The sequence below is a fragment of the Stigmatopora argus genome, chromosome 4, assembly GCF_051989625.1.
Source record: "Stigmatopora argus isolate UIUO_Sarg chromosome 4, RoL_Sarg_1.0, whole genome shotgun sequence".
Lineage (NCBI taxonomy): Eukaryota > Metazoa > Chordata > Actinopteri > Syngnathiformes > Syngnathidae > Stigmatopora > Stigmatopora argus.
Genome location: NC_135390.1, coordinates 3,715,088 through 3,741,251, shown reverse-complemented (window position 1 = coordinate 3,741,251; position 26,164 = coordinate 3,715,088). Strand labels below are relative to the sequence as shown.

The 26,164-nt window shown below is 45.1% G+C and overlaps 1 protein-coding gene across 6 annotated transcripts in view; it reads right to left on the bottom strand.

Annotated features, from left to right (window-relative positions):
* The window catches only part of LOC144073509 (uncharacterized), a 28,958-nt gene extending 17,960 nt beyond the window's left edge, over window positions 1-10,998 (bottom strand). For 2 of the 6 annotated variants that reach the window (XM_077599418.1, XM_077599413.1), the window contains exons 1-5: window positions 10,777-10,997; window positions 9,496-9,612; window positions 4,606-5,251; window positions 3,599-3,728; window positions 3,328-3,497 (exon numbers count right to left, since the gene is read on the bottom strand). In XM_077599418.1, coding sequence (XP_077455544.1) covers window positions 3,328-3,497; window positions 3,599-3,728; window positions 4,606-5,251; window positions 9,496-9,540 — 991 coding nt within the window. In that variant the 5' untranslated portion in view covers window positions 9,541-9,612; window positions 10,777-10,997. Of the gene's footprint in view, window positions 1-3,327; window positions 3,498-3,598; window positions 3,729-4,605; window positions 5,252-9,495; window positions 9,613-10,776 lie in introns of all 6 variants that reach the window. The other 4 variants (XM_077599415.1, XM_077599416.1, XM_077599417.1 and 1 more) reach the window with 4 other exon arrangements.
* Window positions 10,999-26,164: the final 15,166 nt, after the last annotated feature.

The following is a 26,164-nucleotide window of genomic DNA, read 5'->3' as shown; positions in this document are numbered from 1 at the left end:
AAATTGGTGGTGCTACTCCACAAAGTGCGTTTTCCCAGTAAAAAAACAAAAAACAAATACTAATATAAAAGTATAAAAAAAGTCACATCCCGGCTAGGTAAATTCTAAAATATTGCACAATCTAAGATATTGCACATTGTTTTTGCACACCCCGAAGTTATTGCACAGAAGGGATGGTGTGTCGTGCTAACGCAAGTTCAGAGTCCTGATGGTGGACCAAAATTTCCTTGAAGCCACCCGGATGCCATTCTCTATTGCCTCACCGAACTCCTTTCAGGCCCAGTTTTTTGCCTCGGAAACGACCAGAGTCAAGTGCCGCTTGGCCACCTGGTACCCGTCAGTTGCCTCCGGAGTCCCATGGGCCAAAAGGGCCCGATAGGACTCCTTTTTCAGACTGACGGCATCCCTTACCGCCAGTGTCCAACAGCGCGTTCTGGGATTGCCGCCACGACAGGCATAAACCACCTTGCGGCCGCAGCTCCGATCTGCTGCCTCAGCAATAGAAGCGCGGAACATGGTCCACACGGACTCAATGTCCCCCGCCTCTTCCCAGACAGAAGAGAAACTGTTGGAGGTGGGAATTGAAACTCCTGACAGGGGACTCTGCCAGGCGTTCCCAGCAGACCCTCAGAAACGTTTGGGTCTCCCGGGCCGCAAGGGGATCTGAGCTCACCATCAGAGCCAACTTACCACCAGGTGGTGATCGGTTGACAGCTACACCCTTCTCTTTACCCGAGTGTCCAAGACATGCGGCCGCAGGTGCGATTACACGACCACAAACTCTATCATCGAACTGTGGTCTAGGATGTCCTGGTGTCAAGTGTACATATGGATACCCTTATGCTTGAACATGGTGTTCATTATTGTCAATCCATGACCAACGCAGAAATCTAACAATAGAACACCACTCGGTCATCAGGGGGGGCATTCTTCCCAATCACTCCCTTCCAGGTCTGTCATTGACCACGTGAGCATTGAAGGAGCACTCTCCAGCACCTCTTCCAAGGACTCCAAAAAGTGTGTGTACTCGGAACTGCTGTTTGGTGCATACGCACAAACAACAGTTAGGTTAGACCGAGCTGGGGGGCAACAAGTATGCCCACACCCGCTCGGCGCCTCTCACCGTGAGCAACTCCAGAGTGGAAGAGTGTCCAATGGCCCTCGAGAGGAGTTGTACTGGAGCCCAAGCTGTGGCTAGAGGTGAGCCCAATTATGTCGAGCCGGAATTTCTCAACCTCATACATTAGTTCAGGCTCTTTTCCAACCAGACAGGTGACATTCCACATCCCAAGAGCCAGTTCTTGGAGCCAGGGATTGGACCGCCAAGGATCCCTCCTTTGGCTGCCGCCCAACTGTCGACGCACCCGACCTCTTTGGCCCCTCTCACAGGTGGTGAGCCCATGAGAGGGGGAACCAATGTCGTCTCTTCGGGCTGTGCCCGGCCGGCCGGGCCCCATGGGTGTAGGCCCGGCCACCAGGCGCTCGCCATCGCGCCCCTCTTCCAGGCCTGGCTCAGAGTGGGGCACCGGTGACCCGCGTCCGGGCAAGGGAAGACGTCGTTCAATAATATTGCTCATCATAAGAGGTCTTCTGAGTCATGCTTTGTCTGGTCCCTCACCTCAGACCAGTTTGCCATGGGTGACCCTAGGCCCCAGACAACATAACTCCAAGGATCACTGGGACACAAACCCTACCACCACGATAAGGTGATCTGTATGTATTTTCTTATCCGTTATTTTATTTTTGAAAATATTGTCGCGGATGCATTGATTCTCAATTTAGAACCTTGCTACACTCTACTATGCTCTCATTAGCTGTCTCACAACAACCACTATCCATGTTTCAAGATTCTCTCTCACATACCTGTCAATCTCGTCTAAATGTTCCCCTCATCAATGATTGCAATTCCCCTTATCAAGCGATAAAAAAACGCACAAATGCAACGTGGTACATATTTACACATACACACACAGGGAACACGTTCATTCATTCATTTTCTGAACCGCTTTATCCTCACTATAAAAGTCTTAAAATGTAGTACAAAGTTGATGGCTTTCTGACGCGGACGGGTCAAAGGGGAATGCACATGTCATGCCCTGTCCACCTCGGCTAAATGCTCCCCTTATTAATGATTGCAATTCCCCTTATTAACCGACATTGGTGGACCTGCTGGCCTAAAAAAATATCTGAATCACAGACCGATGTTAGTTATGTTTTGTCCATGAATACTTAAATAATTCCTAATTGTCTGTCAGCTTCCTTTCATTGCTTTTTCCCTTCCATATTTAAGCATCTAACCAATCACATTTCAGCCATTATTTGTTGCCAGGGTCAGAAATCTGCCTTGAGGCCTTCACAAACAGTTCTGCAGGCACTGCTGCATAAAACAAGCGTCGATAAAACTGTTGCTTTAACCAATCAGATTTCGAGTTGAAGACACCAATGCCTTCTCGCAGGCGTAGGGATACGTCATCGCTTTCACCAACTATGATTGGGTAGTAATAGAGTGGACTAGCCAGAGCTACCAAACTGTATCTAGAGCGAGCTGCACAAGCAAATATATTGTTGTGTTGATTTAATAGCGGTTTTGTCAACCCACAATGGCTGAAGGAGAAGAAGAAATTGATTTGTTTGCAGATTTACTGTCAAAGCCATTTTCAAGGCGGACATTTCAAGAAAAGATGGACATAGTTAAGAAATGTCGGACAACTCCGAAGCAAGCAAGCCTGTCACAACCGGGAACGAACATTTTCAGCACTAAATCGAATAAAAACTTATGCCAGAAATACGACAGGACAGGCTCGACTTTCAGCATTAGCTTCGATGGCGATAGAAGAGGAAGATGGATTTTGTACAGATAAAAAGGATTTTTGGTGGGTAAAATATGGCTATGTTCCTAAATAATATTTCAATTGTATGAGGTTATTATTGATGCTTTTTTATGTCGCAGCTGTAGCTGCAGTAAAGGTTTTATAGCCCCAAAAAAAATTTTCACTGAAGGCGTCGGATTGAAATTTACAGCCCGTCGCTGTTAAGCGATAATAACCGTACAAATGCAATGCGGCACATATTTTCCACACACACCCGCACACACACACACATCGTTTTCCAAGAGGAGGCTACAGCTTCATCCGTCTAAGCCGCGTTTGGCTTTTCAGCGTGAACTTTTTAATTTTTATGAACATTTTTGGATTTTGGGTACCTATAAAAAAAATACCATGATCGTCGCGACCTGTGCAGCCGTAAAGTGGCGAGGAATGACAATCATGCCTCTCTCAAGTGTTTTTCTAGATTAAAATGAATAGTGTAACACGAACAAAGATGTACCTCTTAGGCAGAGAAAGGATAAAAAGTCCTCAGTTTTTGGTCGAAGTCTCGTTAGACTGGTGACTACTGCAAGGTTGTGGCTGTGCCTGCATTGTGTTGATGACATCAGCAAAGGGCCAGGAGAACTAGGTGGAGACTGGGCAAACTTTCTTTGCGCTTGAAGCCTTGGCCTAAACAAACATATAAACTTGCCAAAATAGTTTTTGGGGGATACACAACTAACCAAACAAGGGCGAAACAATTTTAAAAAACACACACAAAGGTAGCTAACCTCCTGCTATGTGGGTCATCCTTGTCACAAATGAGGCTGACATGGGGGCGGTGAAGGCGTGTCTGCAAAGGCCAGCTCCAACCCAAGCTTCCTGAAAGCGAGGACGGACTAGTGCCATTGACTAAGGAACCTAAAATTATATTTATGAGAAAAAGGAGAGAAAATTACAATAGTGGCCCGAAAGTTAAATAAAAAAGGCTTTATTTTCCGTTGACTATTGTCACATTATTCATTCATCTTCCGTACCGCGCATCCTCGTAAGGGTTACACAGGTTGCTGGAGCCTGTCCCAGCTAACTTCGGGCGAAAGGCAGACTACACCCTAGACTGGTCATCAGTCAGTCCTAGGGAACAAAGAGAGTCAGACAAGAACTCACGCTCACAATCCCGAGTGGGAATCGAACCCAGACCGCCCGCGCCAAAATCAGGCAGAAGAACCACTACCCCATCGGGGAGCCCGGCGGTTGAGTGGTTAGTGTGTCGGCCTCACAATTCTGAGGTTGAGGGTTCAAATCCAGGTCGGTCCACCTATGTGGAGTTTGATCGTTCTCCATGGCCTGTGTGGATTTTCTCCGGGTACTCCGGTTTCCGCCCACATTCCCCCAAAAAACATTCCTGGTAGCTGGTTGGACAATCTAAATTGCCCCCTAGGCAGGAGTGTGAGCATGAATGGTTGTTTGTCTCATCGTACCCTGAGATTGGCTGGCCACCAATTCAGGGTGTATCCCCGCCTTGTGCCCAAAGTCAGCTGGGATAGGGTCCAGCACCCCGGCGTGACCCTAGTGAGGATAAAATGTTTCAGAAAAATGAATGAATGAATACTGTCATATCACAAAATGAAATCACCATTGTGTAGAATGTAGATTATACGACAGTACATTTATCTTAACAATTTAGACCTTTTGAAAAATGGCCTGACACAGACTTTACTTTGTATTACTAATATTGGATCCTAGTAATAGCGTAATTGATTGAGCAATGTTTTAAAGTAGTAGTACTGGTACTGACCCCTGATGCCTTTGGGAGAGCTTGACCTCTGATTCCTGGCCGGTACATGAGTCTTCACAAGTGCCTGACCATTCTTGGGGTGCCTCTTATTTTTAACTGAGTGCTTATGCAGAGATATTTGTGTTTGTTCTGTAGTGTTTTTGTTCTTAGATGTTAACTTTAGAGAGGAGTTTGACATTTTATATGACCGTAATGTCCTGGTTGAAACACAACTTTTGTGCGCATGTTGTTGTAAGCTGTTGTGTAGCACAGTTTTTTCGCGACACATTTTTGGTTTTGTGTAAATGCGTTGATTTGTATGAGAACTTTTTCGTTTTTGTGAAAATGTATCCTGAGATGAGGTTCTTTTTAGCACCTTGTTCCTGTGGTCCCTGGGCTGTTTTGATTTAACTTGAGCGTTTTGTAGATCATGTGTTTTCTTCTGCTTATTTTGCAGTCTGCATGAGACTCTTTGCTGCCGAGGCTTTTGACTTGAATTTTGGGGTTCAGGAGAAAGTTTAGTTTTTGATGCAGGCTTGCGTTTGTGTCCATGTGTAGGCAAGTGTCCATGTGTGGCTCGATGTGTGTCTCTGAATTCCCTGAGGGATAGGAAAAGAACTTTGCGCACCAGACGTTCTTCACACCAGGGCATCCCATCGCTGATGTCCTACGAAGTCAAATGCATAGATCAGTGTAAGTTCTCCCACAACAAAACTCATGCCCAGGAGGCAAATATAGCTTCAGGATAAATTGATTTTCCACTTGGGAACCAATAAAGCAGGGGTCCCCAAAATACGGCCCACATCCACATTTGAACAATACCAAAGAGCATTTAGATTTTTTATGTGTATTTGTATTTGCTAATAAGGTTGGATTTTGCAATAAAATGTTCATTAGCTATGAACCATTTTCATTATTAACTATTTGTAACTATTTTATACACGCACATCACGTGACCCTGTGCCCCTATCTGGCAACCCCCCCCCATCCTAAACCTGCCCAAATCCTAAACAGTCATCTATCTGTTCCAGCCAGCTTTCGGGTTCCTCAAGTGATAGCAAGCAGCGGTAAACCTTTCACCAATGGAGAGTTTGTCAAGAAATGCATGAACGCTGTCGGGGAGGAAGTGTGTCCCGAAAAGAAAGATGTCTTTAATGCAGTGAGTATATCAGCGAGTACAATCACCAGGAGCATTTAAGAAATGGGTGTTACTGTTTATGACCAGCTGCAGCAGAAGACGAAATAATTTGATTTTTTTTTCATTAGCATTGGCTGAGAGCACAGACGTGCAGGACACCGCACAGCTGCTCATTTTTTCACCCAGAAATGCCACTGGATACTGGATGTTAGGGATTGGTTTTGCCATGTTTTTCCCCCAGTGATTACCCATTGAGTTCACCTGTCGTTTTTCTGCACATGGTTTATCTCCTGCTTGCTGCCTCGTGTGACTCAGGTGTTTCTGATTGCATATCTGTCAACTTATACATTTTTCCAGTATTTTATGTTTTTTGATCATTTCAAATTGTGTCCAGTGTATAACAACTTTTGTTCAGGGGTCAAAAGAAGTTTTTAAAAAGTACATTTTTTTGTAAAACCCTTCTCGATTTTCCCCATTTCGGCTCTAATCCGGATCGTCTCGGTCACTGGTAGCAGACGAAAACGTCATCATCGATTGCTAATGTTGTCATGCTTTGAGCATGATATGAATCACTTCCGCCTTCTCACTATATAAATATAGCGCATCAGCAAGCAATGCACCCAGACAGTCAAGCTGTCGGCGACATACAGCAACATCTACAGAATCTTGAATTTAGTGCATACAAAAGGCTGTTTGGCCACCCCGTCCACTTTGGGGAAAATTTCAGACTTTTAAGTGCGCCCTATGTGAGTAAATATGTGCTGCGTTGTGTTTGTACGGTTTATTATTCCTTAAGAAGGAGAATTGCAATCATTTATAAGGGGAGCAATTGGCCAAGGTTGACAGGTATGTGATTGTCTCGTCAGCCCATGTCTGTCTATTTAAACCATGTGTGTTTGTCAGTCCTGGTCGGCTCTTCTGTGTTTGTAATGCTCGTCTCCTCGACCAGCCCTCAGGTTTCATTTTGAAGTCTTTTAGTTTTTGAGACCCTTGCCACGTTTTAAAGTTTTGTTAGTCCATTCTACTCCCCGTCTTTGCCTGCCTCACCGCAAATTGGGTCCTTCCCCCTAACTTGACACCGTGCTTATCTAAAATGTACAGATGACAAATTAAAAATTGTTGTGATGGGGTGATGAGATCACAGTTCAAACTGACTACAAAATACAACAGGCCACTCCGACTTTAGAACAGCTGAAACTGTCCATCAGGTAAGAATGGAAAAGGATTCCACCTATTAAGCTTCGGCAATAAATGTGCTCTTTTCTTAGATGTTTCTTGTATGTTGTTACGTGATATAATGCTGTGCACTCTACCTGCTTTTTTATAAAGTGATGTAGTCATAAAATTCAAAGTTAATGAATATTTGGCAAAAACAAAATAATAATCAGTTTTAAAATTAAATTTTTGTGGTCTTTAAATTCAATATGGGTTGAACATGAATTGCAAATCATTGGATTCCGTTTTTACAGCCAACAACTTGGCACTGAACATCTCTAAAACTATGGAACTCATCCTGGACTTCAGACAGAAGATGGCGGCGCGCACTGACGCAGCGGCTTTATGCTCTCCAGTTCGGTGTCGTTCGTTATCTTACAGTCGCCAGGATTTAATCACTATCCGGAGGGTATGCGATACATCCGATTTCTCAACAAACTCTCCGGGATCTCCGTGGCTAGCCAGCCCACCAAAAGCACGTCGAAGGCGGCGAAGGGACAGAAAACAGAAGCGTGGATGCCGGGCGGGCCTTGCTGCTAAACTGAAACAACAACCACACCGAGCACCGCTTCCTAGTATCTTTTTGACCAACGCCCGATCCATCACCCACAAAATGGATGAGTTGGAACTTCGTATTGCTACCAACAGCTTTGTTAGAAACTGTAATATTATTATCATCACAGAAACGTGGCTACACCCGCATATCCCCGACGCTGCGGTATCGCTAGCTAGCCGAACGCTTTTTCGGAACGACCGTTCAAAAGAATTAACAGGCAAAAGCAAAGGAGGAGGACTGTGCATGTTTATACATAATGAATGGTGTTGTGACAGTAGGATCATTGACACTCACTGTTCCCCGGATTTAGAGTTATTGGCAATACGGTGTAGGCCCTATTATCTACCGAGAGAGCTAACTGTCGTCATAGTAACGGCTATCTATATACCTCCGAATGCTAACGTTAACACGGCACTTAACCTCCTGCTAACGGCTGTAAACAAACAAGACCACTCCGTGGTGCTTATCTCACTTGGACTACATATTTATTCATTTCTTATTTACTGATTATGTATGTCTATTTGTTGTTGTTATTTGTGCACTGTGTGGTGAAAGCTTTGAATCTCATTATACAGTGGTACCTTGTCATACGACCGCTCCTCATACAAAATGCTCGTCTTACGGGGGAAATTTCGATCGAATAATTCGCCCGTTATGTGGTCAAAATTTCGTGATGCGACCAAGCCAGGTCTTTTTTGCATATCTTTCGTGTATAACAATATTTACGAGCACGGAACTAATTAATTCAGACGAGTTTCTCATACGACCAGGAAACGCACAACGCGCATGCAAAAAGAGGGCTTTCTGGGTAATGAAGTATACTACTGCACACATTACCCATAGGCAATGGCAATCTTTCTCAGAATAAAACTTCATTACCCACAATCCCTACGTGGGAAGCTCAGCTATGTCATTTCCTGTTATTCTTTCTTAGGAAAGGTCCCGCGATCGTTCCTTAAAGACTATTTCTCGTTGGCAAGTGGTCGTGCGTTATCCTGTTGTGAGGACATTTGTGTGCATCATTTTGGGAATATTTTGAAGGCAATACAACAGCAAACAGTCCATCGATAGCGAACGTGAGTGAGGGTGGAGGCGTGGCAAACCGCCAACCCGGCCAGAACGAAGGTAACAAAAGATTACAACAAAATTAGAATTCAGTTTTGTGTAAAGTTACATTTAACGCATGTTTGAGTGTCTGTATATATTAATCCAAGTTAATTTAAATTTGTTTGTTCCGTTTACGAGTGCGTTGTCGTGGGAAAAAAAAGGAACCCCCCACCCACGCCCCCAAACGTCTCTGTCTCCCGTCGGCGAAATCTGCCCAATTTTAGTTAGATTAAACACATTTTATTACTATTAAACCACTAGTTATGTGTTACTTTGTTAATAGATGGCGAATTAGAAGAAATAAAAAAAAATTCCAATCCAATATCCTGTTTTTGGTGTTTTTTCAGAGCGCTGGAACAAATTAATTTGTTTTCCATTCATTTCAATGGAAAACGTCCGCTCGAGTTACGAGAATCTCGTCATTCGAGCTCAGTTCCGGAACGGATTAAGCTCGTATCTCGAGGTACCACTGTACTTGTATAATGACAATAAAAGCATTCAATTCAATTATTTGTATTTACCACACCTCAACTTCATTGCAAGTGGGGTTTTAATTTGCAATAGTCTACACACAAAATATCATACTAAGTTAAGCATCAAATTAAAAATAATTGTGCAAACATGATAAATGTTTGTCAATAGGGTAGTTTGTTTACACCCCACTGCAACAAAGATATTTATAATTAGTCAAAGATCCTGACAATGTTGATAAATGACCAGTGTTGTTGCGGGTGAATGTAACAGAGGTGTTTTGGTAAATTTAGTAGTTAAGATCACGGATCACAAGGTTTTGTGAAATATGAATTTCCATCTTTTAAATACATTTTCTTACTGACACAGACTGCTTTATATGCCTGCACAATCATTGCAGTAGTAAAGAATACATTTTCCTTACATATTTCTTCCTGATGATATTCCGTTTCGGTCTGTCTGTACTCATCTTGGACACTTGACATGAAGGACAGATCCTTCTTTTGCTTTGCTTACTCTGTCAGCATGGAACTTTTGTGTCCTGTGAAATTAAAAATCAATTAGACTTGAATGTAGCTTTTTTTGTTAATAACATTGATTAGTTTAAACACTTTATTTCCACATTTCCAACATTGATAGAAAAAGCACAAGCACGTTTTTTTTAATCTGAAAATATACTTTATATTTAACTAGGCAGATGTAGAGTGGGGCGACCCGGTGGAGCGAGTGGTTAGTTTGTCGGCCTCACAGATCTGGGGTTCTGGGTTCAAGTCCAGGTCAGTCCACCTGTATGGAGTTTGCATGCTCTCCATGCGTGGGTTTCCTCCAGGTACTCCGTTTTCCTCCCACATTCCAAAAACATGCATTGTAGGCTGATTGGACACTCTAAATTTCCCCTAGGTATGGGTGTGAGTGTGCATGGTTGTCGGTCTCCTTGTGCCCTGCAATCACTGGTCACTGATTCAGGTTGTCCCCCACCTCTGGCCGGGCAGCTGGGATTGGCTCCAGCACCCCCGCGACCCTAATGAGGATAAAGCGGTTCAGAAAATGACAGATGTAGAGTGAAATTTAAGAGCTGTCCATGATATGTCCATGTATAACATCTCTGAGTGGACATCTTTCAGTAAATGCTCAAAACAAAATGTACAAACAAGGTCGAAAATACGACAGAAATTGCGTTAGAGGAATCTGGATATTAATTGACAATTACGCCTATCCATATTTGAGATAAGAGGCTTTACAGTCGTAATAAATCCATACCAACAATGGTTCCTTTGACGGATCCAAGTGTAATTTGGCAGTCACGTCGGCGTTCCCACAAACATGAGCTACTATAACGATGTTAGCAACTGAACTACACGCTCGTGAAATCTGGCGCACTGAGCTGATCCAACTGGACGTTTAAAAATAGGCCTACTACATTAAGTATGACACCATTAATCGTCCCCAGTGGTTACTTTTGTCTATTATATTCCACTTAGATTACGATAACATAGTAAGGCAAGTACCAATTTGCTGTCTGCCTTCTCACTAAATAAATTGCAAACATCGACGTGTGAATCTCCTCCCGTCTAAACGACAGCGAGCAGTCTTGTAGTGCAGGATGATAAGGGAGGTGGATTACATTGGAGCCGACACGATTCTGGTCACAGAGTCGTGAAACAAAGCAGGAATGAAACAATGGGCTGCTGAACCGATTACCCACCTCAAACGGGATAACCGGCCTCGCGGTGCTACATCGTGAGCACTGTGCCCACCTGGGTTTGTAGCAGTGGCAGACAGACCCTCACGAGCAACCCTGGAAGCAGACACATTAGAGCCCCCGCCGAATGTGGCTCGACCGCGTGAAGGTTCCGCACGCACACGACCAGGGTGCGCGTGCATCATCGTGCGCATGTGAAAGGCCAGTTTCTTCCGGTCTACTTAGTGGGCGCGGCCTCCTTTCACCTACCGAGAGCGTCATGATAGCAAGATGCTCCGAACGCTTTAAAACGGTATTTATTTATTAGTATTATGATAATACTAATAAATAAATACCGTTTTAAAGCGTTCTCAAGATTATTTTCTTTGATAATACTATTTTATTTGATAATACTATTGTCAAATAAAATAGTATTTTCAAAGAAAATAATCTTGAGAACGCTTTAATTTATCAAATAAAATAGTATTATCAAAGAAAATAATCTTGTGAACGCTTTAAAACGGTATTTATTTATTAGTATTATCAAAGAAAAGTACATAATCAAATAAAATAATCTTGAGAACGCTTTAAAATAAGTAATTATTTATTAGTATTATCAAAAAAAGTACATTATCAAAGTAAATAATCTTGAGAACGCTTTAAAACTGTAATTATTTATTAGTAGTATTATCAAAGAAAATAATCTTGAGAATGCTTTAAAACGGTATTTATTTATTAGTATTACCAAAGAAAATAGTACATTGTCAAAGAAAATAATCTTGAGAACGCTTTAAAACGATAATTATTTATTAGTAATATCAAAGAAAATAGTATTATCAAAGAAAATAATCTTGAGAACGCTTTAAAACGGTAATTATTTATTAGTATTATCAAAGAAAATAGTATTATCAAAGAAAATAATCTTGAGAATGCTTTAAAAATGTAATTATTAGTCGGCCTAACAGTTGGTGACCTGGGTTCAAATCCAGGTCGGTCCACCTGTGTGGAGTTTGCATGTTCTACCTGGGCCTGTGTGGGTTTTCTCCGGGTACTCCGGTTTCCTCCCACATTCCAAAGACATTCATGGTAGGCTGACTGGACACTAAATTCCCCCAAGGTATGAGTGTGAGCGTGAATTGTTGTTTGTCACCTTGTGGCCTGTGATTGGCTGGCCACCAATTCAGGGTGTCCCCTGCCTCTGGCCTGAAGTCAGCTGGGATAGGGTCCAGCACCCCCCACAACCCTAATGAGGATAAAGCGGTTCAGAAAATTAATGAATTAATGAATCATTCTGGGTCTGTCACCCAATCACGGTCCCAGCACCAGACAGGTGGAGCAGCGACAGGTGTCATCAATCATCGTCGCTGACATTAAACCAGCCAGAGCTCGTCCACGTCGCTGGATCGTGTCTATACTATCAGTGCCACTTTTTTTGTGTTATTTCTTGTTGCTTGATCTCTGACTTCTTGTTTTTTTCCTTCAGACCATGTCTTCTCCAAACCCTACTGTACCTTCGCCTTGGATTCTGTCACCGACCTCACGGCTCTTGACTTCCACGCCACGTTCACCGACCTGCTTAATCCATGGCTCTGTCACTTTCGTCAAAGCTTGCCTTGAATCAATAAAGACACTGTGTTGCCTGCTTCCCCCCACGATCGCAACAGGCGGCCCGATGAGAGTGTGGCTAGTGCGTCGGCCCCACACCTCTGAGGTTGAGAGTTTGATCCCAGGTCCGAACCTTCCTGTTGGGAGATTGCGTGTTCTTCCCGGGCTTGCATGGGCTTTCTCTGGGTTGAGCACTCTAAACTGCCCCTAAGTATGAGTAAGAGCGTGAATAGTTGTCTGTCTCCTTGTGCCCTACGATTCAGGTGTGTCCCCCGCGACCCTTGTAAGAATAAGTGGTATGAAAAATGAATGAATATTAGTGTTAGTGTTGTTGAGGAAGAGCGCTCTATCTTCCTCCTCGGGTCTGATTAATTTCGGATGTGTAAGATGTTGGTTGTCCAAATACAGGCTGGAGGCGATGAACAGTAACTTCGAAGCTTTTATTACAGAATATTCTGGGCACAGGTGACCCACAGACAAGGCTGTCGTCCACAAATGCACCGAGACAGACGACTTACATTCACCATTATTCTCTCAAGACGGCTGGAACTGAAACCAAACAGGGATGGGGTTTTCCCTTACTTCATACATTCATACAGTAAGCTATTTGTTATGAACCGGCAAATAGAACATAACTGTCAGGCCCCAGACCAGACTGGTGGCTGGTTGTGCCTGCCATCCAATCACAGGCCCAGCCACTAATGACTCAAGCGCTTCCAGGTGAGTAATTAGCCAGTGAGGAGTACTTAAAGCCACCAGGAACATGACCACGCCGCTGGATCGTCTTATCAGTTCACTGTTAGTTACCCTCTCATATTTTCTCCTTGCCTGCCTTTATTGATCTACGTCCTACGAGCTCTTGTTTTGCTCCCAGGATTCCGACCACGCTTAGCCCCACGACCACGGACCATGGACAACGACTTCGCCTTCGCCCTTTGTACCCTCCACTCACTTCACGACGGACTTCACGGCTGCCGACCTTCCTTCTACGACTCGCCTACGCTATCCCCTCTTGTGCCTTTGCCCGTCTCTTGGACGATTCTAATAAAGATTCGAGAACCAGACTCGCAGCCCTTGCCTGCTTTGGGGTCCTCCATCCCCGATCGTAACAGCACGATGCAGCCAACATTGACCCCGCGGGCTCAAACCAAGCCCCCACTGATCAACCAGCGGCGCTCATGGACCAGCACAGCCAAGCAATCCACTTCCCTCTGACTGAGGTATAAAGGACAACTCAAACCCTCAAATCCATACAGGCACAAGTCACACCCTTGGCTCAATCACAGAGGGCACGGCAATCTCCAGCCTCGCCAGAGGTAACCCCGGTATCGCCGCGCCGCAAACCTATGGTCCCGCCGCCCGCACCCTACAGTGGGAACCTCGGCGCATGTCAGCAGTTCCTTGTTCAGTGGCATCTGGTATTTGAACAACAATGCCTTACCTACAGCACGGACCGAGCCAAGATCACTTACCTTATCGGCTGTCTTCGAGATAAGGCACTGGCCTGGGCGAGCACCGAATGGGAGCGGGGCGCCAACATATGCACCTCTCCCAGCGCAAACAGGTGGATGGGAAGTTGCACCCATGCGCCTTCTTTTCCCGTAGGCTGTCTCCAGCAGAACGCAACTACGGCATTGGGGACCGGGAACTGCTCGTGGTGAAGAGGGCTCTGGAAGGGGCTAGCCAGCCTTACACGGTTTTAACGGACCACAAGAACCTTGAATACCTCAGGTCGGCCCGGAGGCTGAACCCTTGCCAGGGCAGGTGGACCATGTTTTTTAGTAGGTTTAATTTCACGCTAAACTATATCCGAGGTTCCAGGAACGAGAAGTCGGATGCGTTATCCCGCGTTTTCCATTCCCGGAACTCGGAGGAGGAGCCCCCAATTATCATCCCTCCCTCCTGCATTGTGGCTAGTATGAGGACAGGGCTGGAGGCCAAAGTACTGAGGGTCCAAGATTTGGAGCCGGACCCAAGATGAGGTACCCATAAGGACCTTTATGTTCCAACCCCAATGCATTCCAAGATGCTAGAATGGGCCCACACCTCCCACCTGACCTGCCACCCGGGGGTTGCCCGCACACTGGCGGTGTTGTGCCAATGCTTTTGGTGGCCGACGTTAAGGGCAGATACACGATCTTTCGTATCTGCCTGCAAAGTGTGCGCACGCAACAAATCCTCCACCAAGCCGAGCTCCGGTCTACTCCTTCCACTCCCAATTCATGGCCGTCCCTGGTCACACATTGCGGTCGACTTTGTCACGGGCCTTCCTGAATCCCAGGGTAACACCATCATACTAACCATTGTCGACGGGTTTTCCAAGGCTGCCCACTTCATCGCCCTCCGAAAACTACCTTCAGCCCAGGAAACGGCCGCCCTCCTTACGCAGTATGTTTTCCGCCTGCATGGAATCCCGGCCGACATCGTCTCTGACCGGTGTCCACAATTCACTTCTCATGTCTATTCGGCCCTTAAGATCACAGCAAGCCTCTCCTCGGGATATCATACGCAGTCTAACGGTCAGTGTGAGCGCACAAATCAGCAGTCGGAAGCAGCGATTTGCTGCGCCACCCATGCCGACCCAACCACCTGGAGCAACCAGCTGCCCTGGGTCGAGTATGCCTACAACTCCCACCCTAACTCCTCCTACAACCTGTCCCCTTTCGAGTGCTCCCTAAGCTATCAACCCCCCTTATTTCCTTTCCTGGAGGCAGATTATGCCGTTGTTAGGTTTATCCAATTGTAGGTTTATCCTTAGGTTTTTCCAATTGAGCTTTCAATAAAAAAGGCATCTGTAGTCACAATCACCATTTAATTCTTGCAAGAAGAGAATACATCCCGCCGCTCGTCCGATCAAGATTATTCTAACGAGTGGCATTATGTCCTGCCCATTTAAGGCCTCAAATCAAAACAATTACAAGGTTATCGACTCGATCCAATTGCGTAAGCAAGAAACAAAACAATTCCATAATCAAGCAAACCTAGCGTCAACCTAGCGTCACAAATTAAAACAATATGCTTGATACCCATCCTCTGAACCAACAACAATTTAAGCGTCCTTCACAGATCTTCATTGCGAACTTGCATCTGGGGAAAGGGTTGAGGTGTATCTTCCAGTAATCAGTCCTCGGAGCAAGGACTCAGTGTATTGTTTTATGTCTTTGCGAACTTGTATCTCTCGCTGGACCCAGCTGTCCTGGAGAGCGACCTTGGCGTAAGCTTTTGTCTTCACATATTAATTCAACTCTAACATAAAAGCGATCAACACATATATATATTGTTTAATATAGTTACACATTTAGGATGAGCATTACTATTCCTAATAAGCAAATATATTGATTAATATAGTAAGCATGTATATTATAAGGCTTTATATTCATTGCAAACACATTTATAATAATGATTACTCCAACATTCCCCCCTATATTATAAATTTGCACATGATCCCCTTAATAAAACTTCCTTTCAGCTTTATTCCATTAATTCCAAATGAACATATAGTAACATCCCAGAATGAACCCAACATTCCCCCCTTTTATTATATGTTCGTTATTCATTTTATGGCAAATCCAAGAAGAGAATGATATCTCCGTTGGCTGTTTTAATTTTACCCGCTTAGGCCCCACTCGTTCGGCAGGTCTGAAAAGCAGAAAACAAAATCATTTTCGCCCAAATCATCCTCGGAATTACCATGCCTGAAATTCACTGCTGCTGTCAGCACGTTTCATTAGTAGGGGATATAATTCATGCAATTTAGAATTTGTAGGGGCAATCGCAGTGGTCATAAGTCGGCTTATCAAAGATCTTAAGCAGGGAATAATACAACACCCACATAATGTCAAAATCGTAGCAAAAAGGGCTACGGAAAATGCAACAAATTGGGCCAAATCAAAAGGACATGCTACCAGCTTTCCAAGGCGGAATTCTCCGACTCCAGAATGCTTCTTCATATTGCGGTTGAGGATCTGCAGGCCACTAATGGCCTGGGTGAGGGACCCACCGGGTGACGTGTTGTTGAGTATGAATCTTTGCCAAACAGATTTTCTATCACCTCGAAAGACATTTCTGATTAAATCCCAAAAATAAATGCGAAGATAATCGCGGAACCTTGCATCTCTTGCAGACTATGTTTTGTTCTCATTCTAAAATGTTTAAACGGAAGCGCGCCCTTAGCCGCTGACTGTGACCTTCACGCTCGCTGCAGAAGCAGCATTCTTATCTTTTGTTTACAAATTCCATAACGCTCTCTTTTCTTTTTGTCCTCCTGTGCACACAATTATAACGCTTTTTAGAGAAGACTAAATTAATTACACTAAATTAATTACTCTCCCGATATCCAACTATATCACCATAGTTTGCCAAGACCCCATAATCACAATATGCTGCAAGCATAACTATATCATAGCAAAAACCCATTTCTGCCCTCAAGTTTGCTTAAGCACCCCCAAGGCCAATTATTGTAATATTCTCCACAGAAGGGGTCCCCCAAAAATTTTAGTCGCTTGTGCGGTCCGCGCGCATACTATACTGTATTATAATGTCTAACACCGTCAAATCAGCCGCACCAAAACAGAGCGCTTCCCCCGCAATCAACGCATTATTTGGCAAGTTTAGAGTATGACAAAAACGCAGTTTTGGCAAGCCCGCTAGACATTTAATTTGCCGTTTTGTATTTCTCTTAACCAAAATATTCCCGCTAGCAGACGGGAACGAAACCAGGATAAGCCACAATAAGCCATTTCATTCCAGTAAATTGACAGTACATTTAGTTACTATTAACAAAGTATGTCTAGCACTCCAAATAACCATTTTAATTGCCGTTTTACAACTTTCAGCATCACACAAAAAATTCCAATTGAATTCATTCCCAAAGAATGTGATCTCCGGTTTAAAATTAGCTCAACATCCTCATGTTCAAAATCCTCATTCAAATCATTTTGAGCAGGCCTGCCTTGTTTTTAGAGACTTTTTGTCCAGGCAATCACGCGATATATCCCCCAATTCTCCGCGCTATCTTTTATTTTATTTTACACAACGGACCCGTTTTATCACTCTTCTTTCTGTGGAACAAGCTGCCTCGCTTGTATCTCCCTTCACATATTATATAGATTACTTCTATGCTTAGTGCGTATTTTATCCTGCAGGTTTTAATATTTCATGCATATTTAAGCTGGTCAGCAAACCCATATTTGTTTATCCATAAATGTAGATGTTTAACCCTTGTAGCGCTTTGATTTTCAACAAATTTCATCTTTACACGGCGGACACTGTTTCACATCGTCGTCTCTAACCGCTTTGATATTTGAGCTGCCCATTTTGAAGGGAGCTCGCGTGCACTCAGTTATCAGTTAGCAAATTTCTTTTCCGCGGAAGGACATACGTGACACACGCAACACGTAACACACGCAACACAAATGTATACCCTAGCTTGATATACTGTCAGAGTTATATTTGTACCTTTCCGGACCCCGGCACAGGACACCCCGAACTGCCCCTAGTTTTATAGACTCATGCTCTGTCTCTCTACCTGGCAGCGACTAGTATACCCAGGGTTTTTACGCAGTCCCCTGGACGCGAGTCGCAGTCCCCTGGACGCGAGTCTCATTTAAAAAATGGACCTCACGTGCAATGCCCCTTCGCGCATTTGGAACCCGTCAACAAACGCAGACATTCACGTGGACTTACCAGATATGACCCCAGATGTCTCTTTCAGAGGGTTAGTCGTCGAAACCGTCGAGAACCCAGGCGCTCCTTCGAGTTTTCCAGCCCGGAAAAGGGTATTTAAGCGCCGTGCACGGTCTTTCCAGATATCGAACGGAAGCGACCTGGATTCTGCTTCGGTATCTTGACCACAGGCTCGAAGGACCAAATGTTAGGTTTATCCAATTGTAGGTTTATCCTTAGGTTTTTCCAATTGAGCTTTCAATAAAAAAGGCATCTGTAGTCACAATCACCATTTAATTCTTGCAAGAAGAGAATACATCCCGCCGCTCGTCCGATCAAGATTATTCTAACGAGTGGCCTTATGTCCTGCCCATTTAAGGCCTCAAATCAAAACAATTACAAGGTTATCGACTCGATCCAATTGCGTAAGCAAGAAACAAAACAATTCCATAATCAAGCAAACCTAGCGTCAACCTAGCGTCACAAATTAAAACAATATGCTTGATAGCCATCCGCTGAACCAACAACAATTTAAGCGTCCTTCACAGATCTTCATTGCGAACTTGCATCTGGGGAAAGGGTTGAGGCGTATCTTCCAGTAATCAATCCTCGGAGCAAGGACTCAGTGTATTGTTTTATGTCTTTGCGAACTTGTATCTCTCGCTGGACCCAGCTGTCCTGGAGAGCGACCTTGGCGTAAGCATTTGTCTTCACATATTAATTCAACTCTAACATAAAAGCGATCAACACATATATATATATATATTGTTTAATATAGTTACACATTTAGGATGAGCATTACTATTCCTAATAAGCAAATATATTGATTAATATAGTAAGCATGTATATTATAAGGCTTTATATTCATTGCAAACACATTTATAATAATGATTACTCCAACAGCCGTGCCCTCCATTCAGGCACACCTGACCAGATGTGGCCGTATCTGGGAGAAGGACCGGGCTGCGCTTCAGCACGCTTCCACCCGTGCCCAAAGGCAGGCCAACTGCCGTCGTGCCCCCGCACCAGCCTATGTTGTTGGTCAAAAGGTATGGCTGTCCACCCGAGATCTCCCCCTAAGGACTGAGTACTGGAAGCTGTCCCCCCGCTTCATCGGTCCCTACGAGATCGAACGGGTAATAGACCCATGCGCCCTGCGCCTCAAGCTCCCACCTCCCCTCCGCATACACCCCACCTTCCACGTTTCCCAAATCAAGCCAGTCACGACAAGCCAACTGCCCTCCCCCTGGGATATAATTAAAGAAAGACACCAGCGGTATCATCGTGTGGAGATGGCATATGGTGCATGGGACTAGTAAGGGGAAGCTATTCGGCCATCATATAGGGTGGAGGATCATTAATATCCTTTTCCTTAATGGTGTTAGTAATTAAACGCTGACATAGGGATCGGATACAAGGAATACAATAACCACACAAAATTAAAATAGCAGAAAAAATTCAAGGCTTCGCTCTGTCTTCATGCTGAGTGGTGATTCTTTTTAGTTGATCTCTTATGTATTGTGGAACCTCTTGGCGTCTGTTTAGTTCTGCCTTATATAGTCCTAACTGAGTCAGACGTGTGATTGGGTCGGATCCCAAATCAGCAATATTGGCCAAATTTTCTTCTAATTCTTTAATGGCAGCGGTCACTCCACTAGCCAGGGTTTCTGCAATTGAATTCCTGTTTGACGTCTGTTGTGAGCGCGCAAAAGATGTTCAATCATCTACATCTACTTCGAGTTGGCCAGCAGTCACATTAAGCACTGGAGCTTGAATTTTATTCAGAGATTTTCTGACATCATGGTAGGGTGACGGCATAAATGGGTTAAGTGGAGATACCGCCGAAAACCGTTTCTCCTTCGAGTAAGGAGGCGGCGAGAAGGGCAAATCGGGCGGCGATGGCGCCAGACCAACACTATCTTCTTTAACCGCCACACAAGACAACTGTAACGCACATCCCATAGCTATCATTCTCACATTCGCTTTCCTTTCCACAACTTTCTTAGCATTATGTCTCACTCTTTTACCTCTTGTGGACAACCTGTTAATTTTTTCCACTTCTAATCTCAAAGCTTCCGCTCTCCTAACACAAGCCATTTCAGTTTCTTTCATTAATGTCACTAAACATGCAGTTGAAAACATAGGGGGAAACCAGCCGTCCCCACAACACTTATACATCCATTCCGTCAATCGTTCTCTCATACTCTCACGTTCTTTTTTAGGCAAACCTCCGACACAAACATCAGAGGCATTCTTCACCTGTTCGCTCAACAACACTTGCTCAGGATGGTTAGGAATTTGCGGCAAATCAAACCAATTACTGTCCCTGTCAAACTCTCCCTCCATTTTATTTTCAATTATCTGTATTTGTATTATTCTTTCAAGTGCTCGAACGTATTATCACAAAGGTACTTGATTCAAATCAAATTAGAAGTACCCGATCCTCAATTTACCAAAAGCATTTGATCCAATTTAATCTTCAATAGTTCTTGATAAAACCTAAACAGAAGTACTAGAGCCAAAATTTATCAAAAGCATTCGAACCCTTAACTTATAAAAAATGCTCGATTCGTTATTTACCAAAATTCACAGACTTATTATCTTGTTTCTGTAAAATCTTATTTTAGTTCGAGCAGTTCTAGTCTCTACGATTCTTAACAGAACGAAACAACCTCTCACAAAATAAAATTATAAGTGTATATAACACTGTTCATCCAGCCAGTTTATCACTTTAGAATATCAATTTGAGGCACAAATCCCATCCCGTTATCAGCTAACAGACAGAAGACCAATTTGGAGGATAAATGTCCTCTTACCTTATCAAATTGTAGGGCGCCCGATATTCTGTCTGTCAACCAACACCGAAGTCCGAAATGAGGATTTTCCCGGCCAATGCACCAAATGTTGAGGAAGAGCACTCAATCTTTCTCCTCGGGTTCGATTGATTTCGGATGTGGAAGATGTTGTTTGTCACCTTGTGGCCTGTGATTGGCTGGCCACCAATTCAGGGTGTCCCCTGCCTCTGGCCTGAAGTCAGCTGGGATAGGGTCCAGCACCCCCCACAACCCTAATGAGGATAAAGCGGTTCAGAAAATTAATGAATTAATGAATCATTCTGGGTCTGTCACCCAATCACGGTCCCAGCACCAGACAGGTGGAGCAGCGACAGGTGTCATCAATCATCGTCGCTGACATTAAACCAGCCAGAGCTCGTCCACGTCGCTGGATCGTGTCTATACTATCAGTGCCACTTTTTTTGTGTTATTTCTTGTTGCTTGATCTCTGACTTCTTGTTTTTTTCCTTCAGACCATGTCTTCTCCAAACCCTACTGTACCTTCGCCTTGGATTCTGTCACCGACCTCACGGCTCTTGACTTCCACGCCACGTTCACCGACCTGCTTAATCCATGGCTCTGTCACTTTCGTCAAAGCTTGCCTTGAATCAATAAAGACACTGTGTTGCCTGCTTCCCCCCACGATCGCAACAGGCGGCCCGATGAGAGTGTGGCTAGTGCGTCGGCCCCACACCTCTGAGGTTGAGAGTTTGATCCCAGGTCCGAACCTTCCTGTTGGGAGATTGCGTGTTCTTCCCGGGCTTGCATGGGCTTTCTCTGGGTTGAGCACTCTAAACTGCCCCTAAGTATGAGTAAGAGCGTGAATAGTTGTCTGTCTCCTTGTGCCCTACGATTCAGGTGTGTCCCCCGCGACCCTTGTAAGAATAAGTGGTATGAAAAATGAATGAATATTAGTGTTAGTGTTGTTGAGGAAGAGCGCTCTATCTTCCTCCTCGGGTCTGATTAATTTCGGATGTGTAAGATGTTGGTTGTCCAAATACAGGCTGGAGGCGATGAACAGTAACTTCGAAGCTTTTATTACAGAATATTCTGGGCACAGGTGACCCACAGACAAGGCTGTCGTCCACAAATGCACCGAGACAGACGACTTACATTCACCATTATTCTCTCAAGACGGCTGGAACTGAAACCAAACAGGGATGGGGTTTTCCCTTACTTCATACATTCATACAGTAAGCTATTTGTTATGAACCGGCAAATAGAACATAACTGTCAGGCCCCAGACCAGACTGGTGGCTGGTTGTGCCTGCCATCCAATCACAGGCCCAGCCACTAATGACTCAAGCGCTTCCAGGTGAGTAATTAGCCAGTGAGGAGTACTTAAAGCCACCAGGAACATGACCACGCCGCTGGATCGTCTTATCAGTTCACTGTTAGTTACCCTCTCATATTTTCTCCTTGCCTGCCTTTATTGATCTACGTCCTACGAGCTCTTGTTTTGCTCCCAGGATTCCGACCACGCTTAGCCCCACGACCACGGACCATGGACAACGACTTCGCCTTCGCCCTTTGTACCCTCCACTCACTTCACGACGGACTTCACGGCTGCCGACCTTCCTTCTACGACTCGCCTACGCTATCCCCTCTTGTGCCTTTGCCCGTCTCTTGGACGATTCTAATAAAGATTCGAGAACCAGACTCGCAGCCCTTGCCTGCTTTGGGGTCCTCCATCCCCGATCGTAACAGCACGATGCAGCCAACATTGACCCCGCGGGCTCAAACCAAGCCCCCACTGATCAACCAGCGGCGCTCATGGACCAGCACAGCCAAGCAATCCACTTCCCTCTGACTGAGGTATAAAGGACAACTCAAACCCTCAAATCCATACAGGCACAAGTCACACCCTTGGCTCAATCACAGAGGGCACGGCAATCTCCAGCCTCGCCAGAGGTAACCCCGGTATCGCCGCGCCGCAAACCTATGGTCCCGCCGCCCGCACCCTACAGTGGGAACCTCGGCGCATGTCAGCAGTTCCTTGTTCAGTGGCATCTGGTATTTGAACAACAATGCCTTACCTACAGCACGGACCGAGCCAAGATCACTTACCTTATCGGCTGTCTTCGAGATAAGGCACTGGCCTGGGCGAGCACCGAATGGGAGCGGGGCGCCAACATATGCACCTCTCCCAGCGCAAACAGGTGGATGGGAAGTTGCACCCATGCGCCTTCTTTTCCCGTAGGCTGTCTCCAGCAGAACGCAACTACGGCATTGGGGACCGGGAACTGCTCGTGGTGAAGAGGGCTCTGGAAGGGGCTAGCCAGCCTTACACGGTTTTAACGGACCACAAGAACCTTGAATACCTCAGGTCGGCCCGGAGGCTGAACCCTTGCCAGGGCAGGTGGACCATGTTTTTTAGTAGGTTTAATTTCACGCTAAACTATATCCGAGGTTCCAGGAACGAGAAGTCGGATGCGTTATCCCGCGTTTTCCATTCCCGGAACTCGGAGGAGGAGCCCCCAATTATCATCCCTCCCTCCTGCATTGTGGCTAGTATGAGGACAGGGCTGGAGGCCAAAGTACTGAGGGTCCAAGATTTGGAGCCGGACCCAAGATGAGGTACCCATAAGGACCTTTATGTTCCAACCCCAATGCATTCCAAGATGCTAGAATGGGCCCACACCTCCCACCTGACCTGCCACCCGGGGGTTGCCCGCACACTGGCGGTGTTGTGCCAATGCTTTTGGTGGCCGACGTTAAGGGCAGATACACGATCTTTCGTATCTGCCTGCAAAGTGTGCGCACGCAACAAATCCTCCACCAAGCCGAGCTCCGGTCTACTCCTTCCACTCCCAATTCATGGCCGTCCCTGGTCACACATTGCGGTCGACTTTGTCACGGGCCTTCCTGAATCCCAGGGTAACACCATCATACTAACCATTGTCGACGGGTTTTCCAAGGCTGCCCACTTCATCGCCCTCCGAAAACTACCTTCAGCCCAGGAAACGGCCGCCCTCCTTACGCAGTATGTTTTCCGCCTGCATGGAATCCCGGCCGACATCGTCTCTGACCGGTGTCCACAATTCACTTCTCATGTCTATTCGGCCCTTAAGATCACAGCAAGCCTCTCCTCGGGATATCATACGCAGTCTAACGGTCAGTGTGAGCGCACAAATCAGCAGTCGGAAGCAGCGATTTGCTGCGCCACCCATGCCGACCCAACCACCTGGAGCAACCAGCTGCCCTGGGTCGAGTATGCCTACAACTCCCACCCTAACTCCTCCTACAACCTGTCCCCTTTCGAGTGCTCCCTAAGCTATCAACCCCCCTTATTTCCTTTCCTGGAGGCAGATTATGCCGTTGTTAGGTTTATCCAATTGTAGGTTTATCCTTAGGTTTTTCCAATTGAGCTTTCAATAAAAAAGGCATCTGTAGTCACAATCACCATTTAATTCTTGCAAGAAGAGAATACATCCCGCCGCTCGTCCGATCAAGATTATTCTAACGAGTGGCCTTATGTCCTGCCCATTTAAGGCCTCAAATCAAAACAATTACAAGGTTATCGACTCGATCCAATTGCGTAAGCAAGAAACAAAACAATTCCATAATCAAGCAAACCTAGCGTCAACCTAGCGTCACAAATTAAAACAATATGCTTGATAGCCATCCGCTGAACCAACAACAATTTAAGCGTCCTTCACAGATCTTCATTGCGAACTTGCATCTGGGGAAAGGGTTGAGGCGTATCTTCCAGTAATCAATCCTCGGAGCAAGGACTCAGTGTATTGTTTTATGTCTTTGCGAACTTGTATCTCTCGCTGGACCCAGCTGTCCTGGAGAGCGACCTTGGCGTAAGCATTTGTCTTCACATATTAATTCAACTCTAACATAAAAGCGATCAACACATATATATATATATATTGTTTTATATAGTTACACATTTAGGATGAGCATTACTATTCCTAATAAGCAAATATATTGATTAATATAGTAAGCATGTATATTATAAGGCTTTATATTCATTGCAAACACATTTATAATAATGATTACTCCAACAGCCGTGCCCTCCATTCAGGCACACCTGACCAGATGTGGCCGTATCTGGGAGAAGGACCGGGCTGCGCTTCAGCACGCTTCCACCCGTGCCCAAAGGCAGGCCAACTGCCGTCGTGCCCCCGCACCAGCCTATGTTGTTGGTCAAAAGGTATGGCTGTCCACCCGAGATCTCCCCCTAAGGACTGAGTACTGGAAGCTGTCCCCCCGCTTCATCGGTCCCTACGAGATCGAACGGGTAATAGACCCATGCGCCCTGCGCCTCAAGCTCCCACCTCCCCTCCGCATACACCCCACCTTCCACGTTTCCCAAATCAAGCCAGTCACGACAAGCCAACTGCCCTCCCCCTGGGATATAATTAAAGAAAGACACCAGCGGTATCATCGTGTGGAGATGGCATATGGTGCATGGGACTAGTAAGGGGAAGCTATTCGGCCATCATATAGGGTGGAGGATCATTAATATCCTTTTCCTTAATGGTGTTAGTAATTAAACGCTGACATAGGGATCGGATACAAGGAATACAATAACCACACAAAATTAAAATAGCAGAAAAAATTCAAGGCTTCGCTCTGTCTTCATGCTGAGTGGTGATTCTTTTTAGTTGATCTCTTATGTATTGTGGAACCTCTTGGCGTCTGTTTAGTTCTGCCTTATATAGTCCTAACTGAGTCAGACGTGTGATTGGGTCGGATCCCAAATCAGCAATATTGGCCAAATTTTCTTCTAATTCTTTAATGGCAGCGGTCACTCCACTAGCCAGGGTTTCTGCAATTGAATTCCTGTTTGACGTCTGTTGTGAGCGCGCAAAAGATGTTCAATCATCTACATCTACTTCGAGTTGGCCAGCAGTCACATTAAGCACTGGAGCTTGAATTTTATTCAGAGATTTTCTGACATCATGGTAGGGTGACGGCATAAATGGGTTAAGTGGAGATACCGCCGAAAACCGTTTCTCCTTCGAGTAAGGAGGCGGCGAGAAGGGCAAATCGGGCGGCGATGGCGCCAGACCAACACTATCTTCTTTAACCGCCACACAAGACAACTGTAACGCACATCCCATAGCTATCATTCTCACATTCGCTTTCCTTTCCACAACTTTCTTAGCATTATGTCTCACTCTTTTACCTCTTGTGGACAACCTGTTAATTTTTTCCACTTCTAATCTCAAAGCTTCCGCTCTCCTAACACAAGCCATTTCAGTTTCTTTCATTAATGTCACTAAACATGCAGTTGAAAACATAGGGGGAAACCAGCCGTCCCCACAACACTTATACATCCATTCCGTCAATCGTTC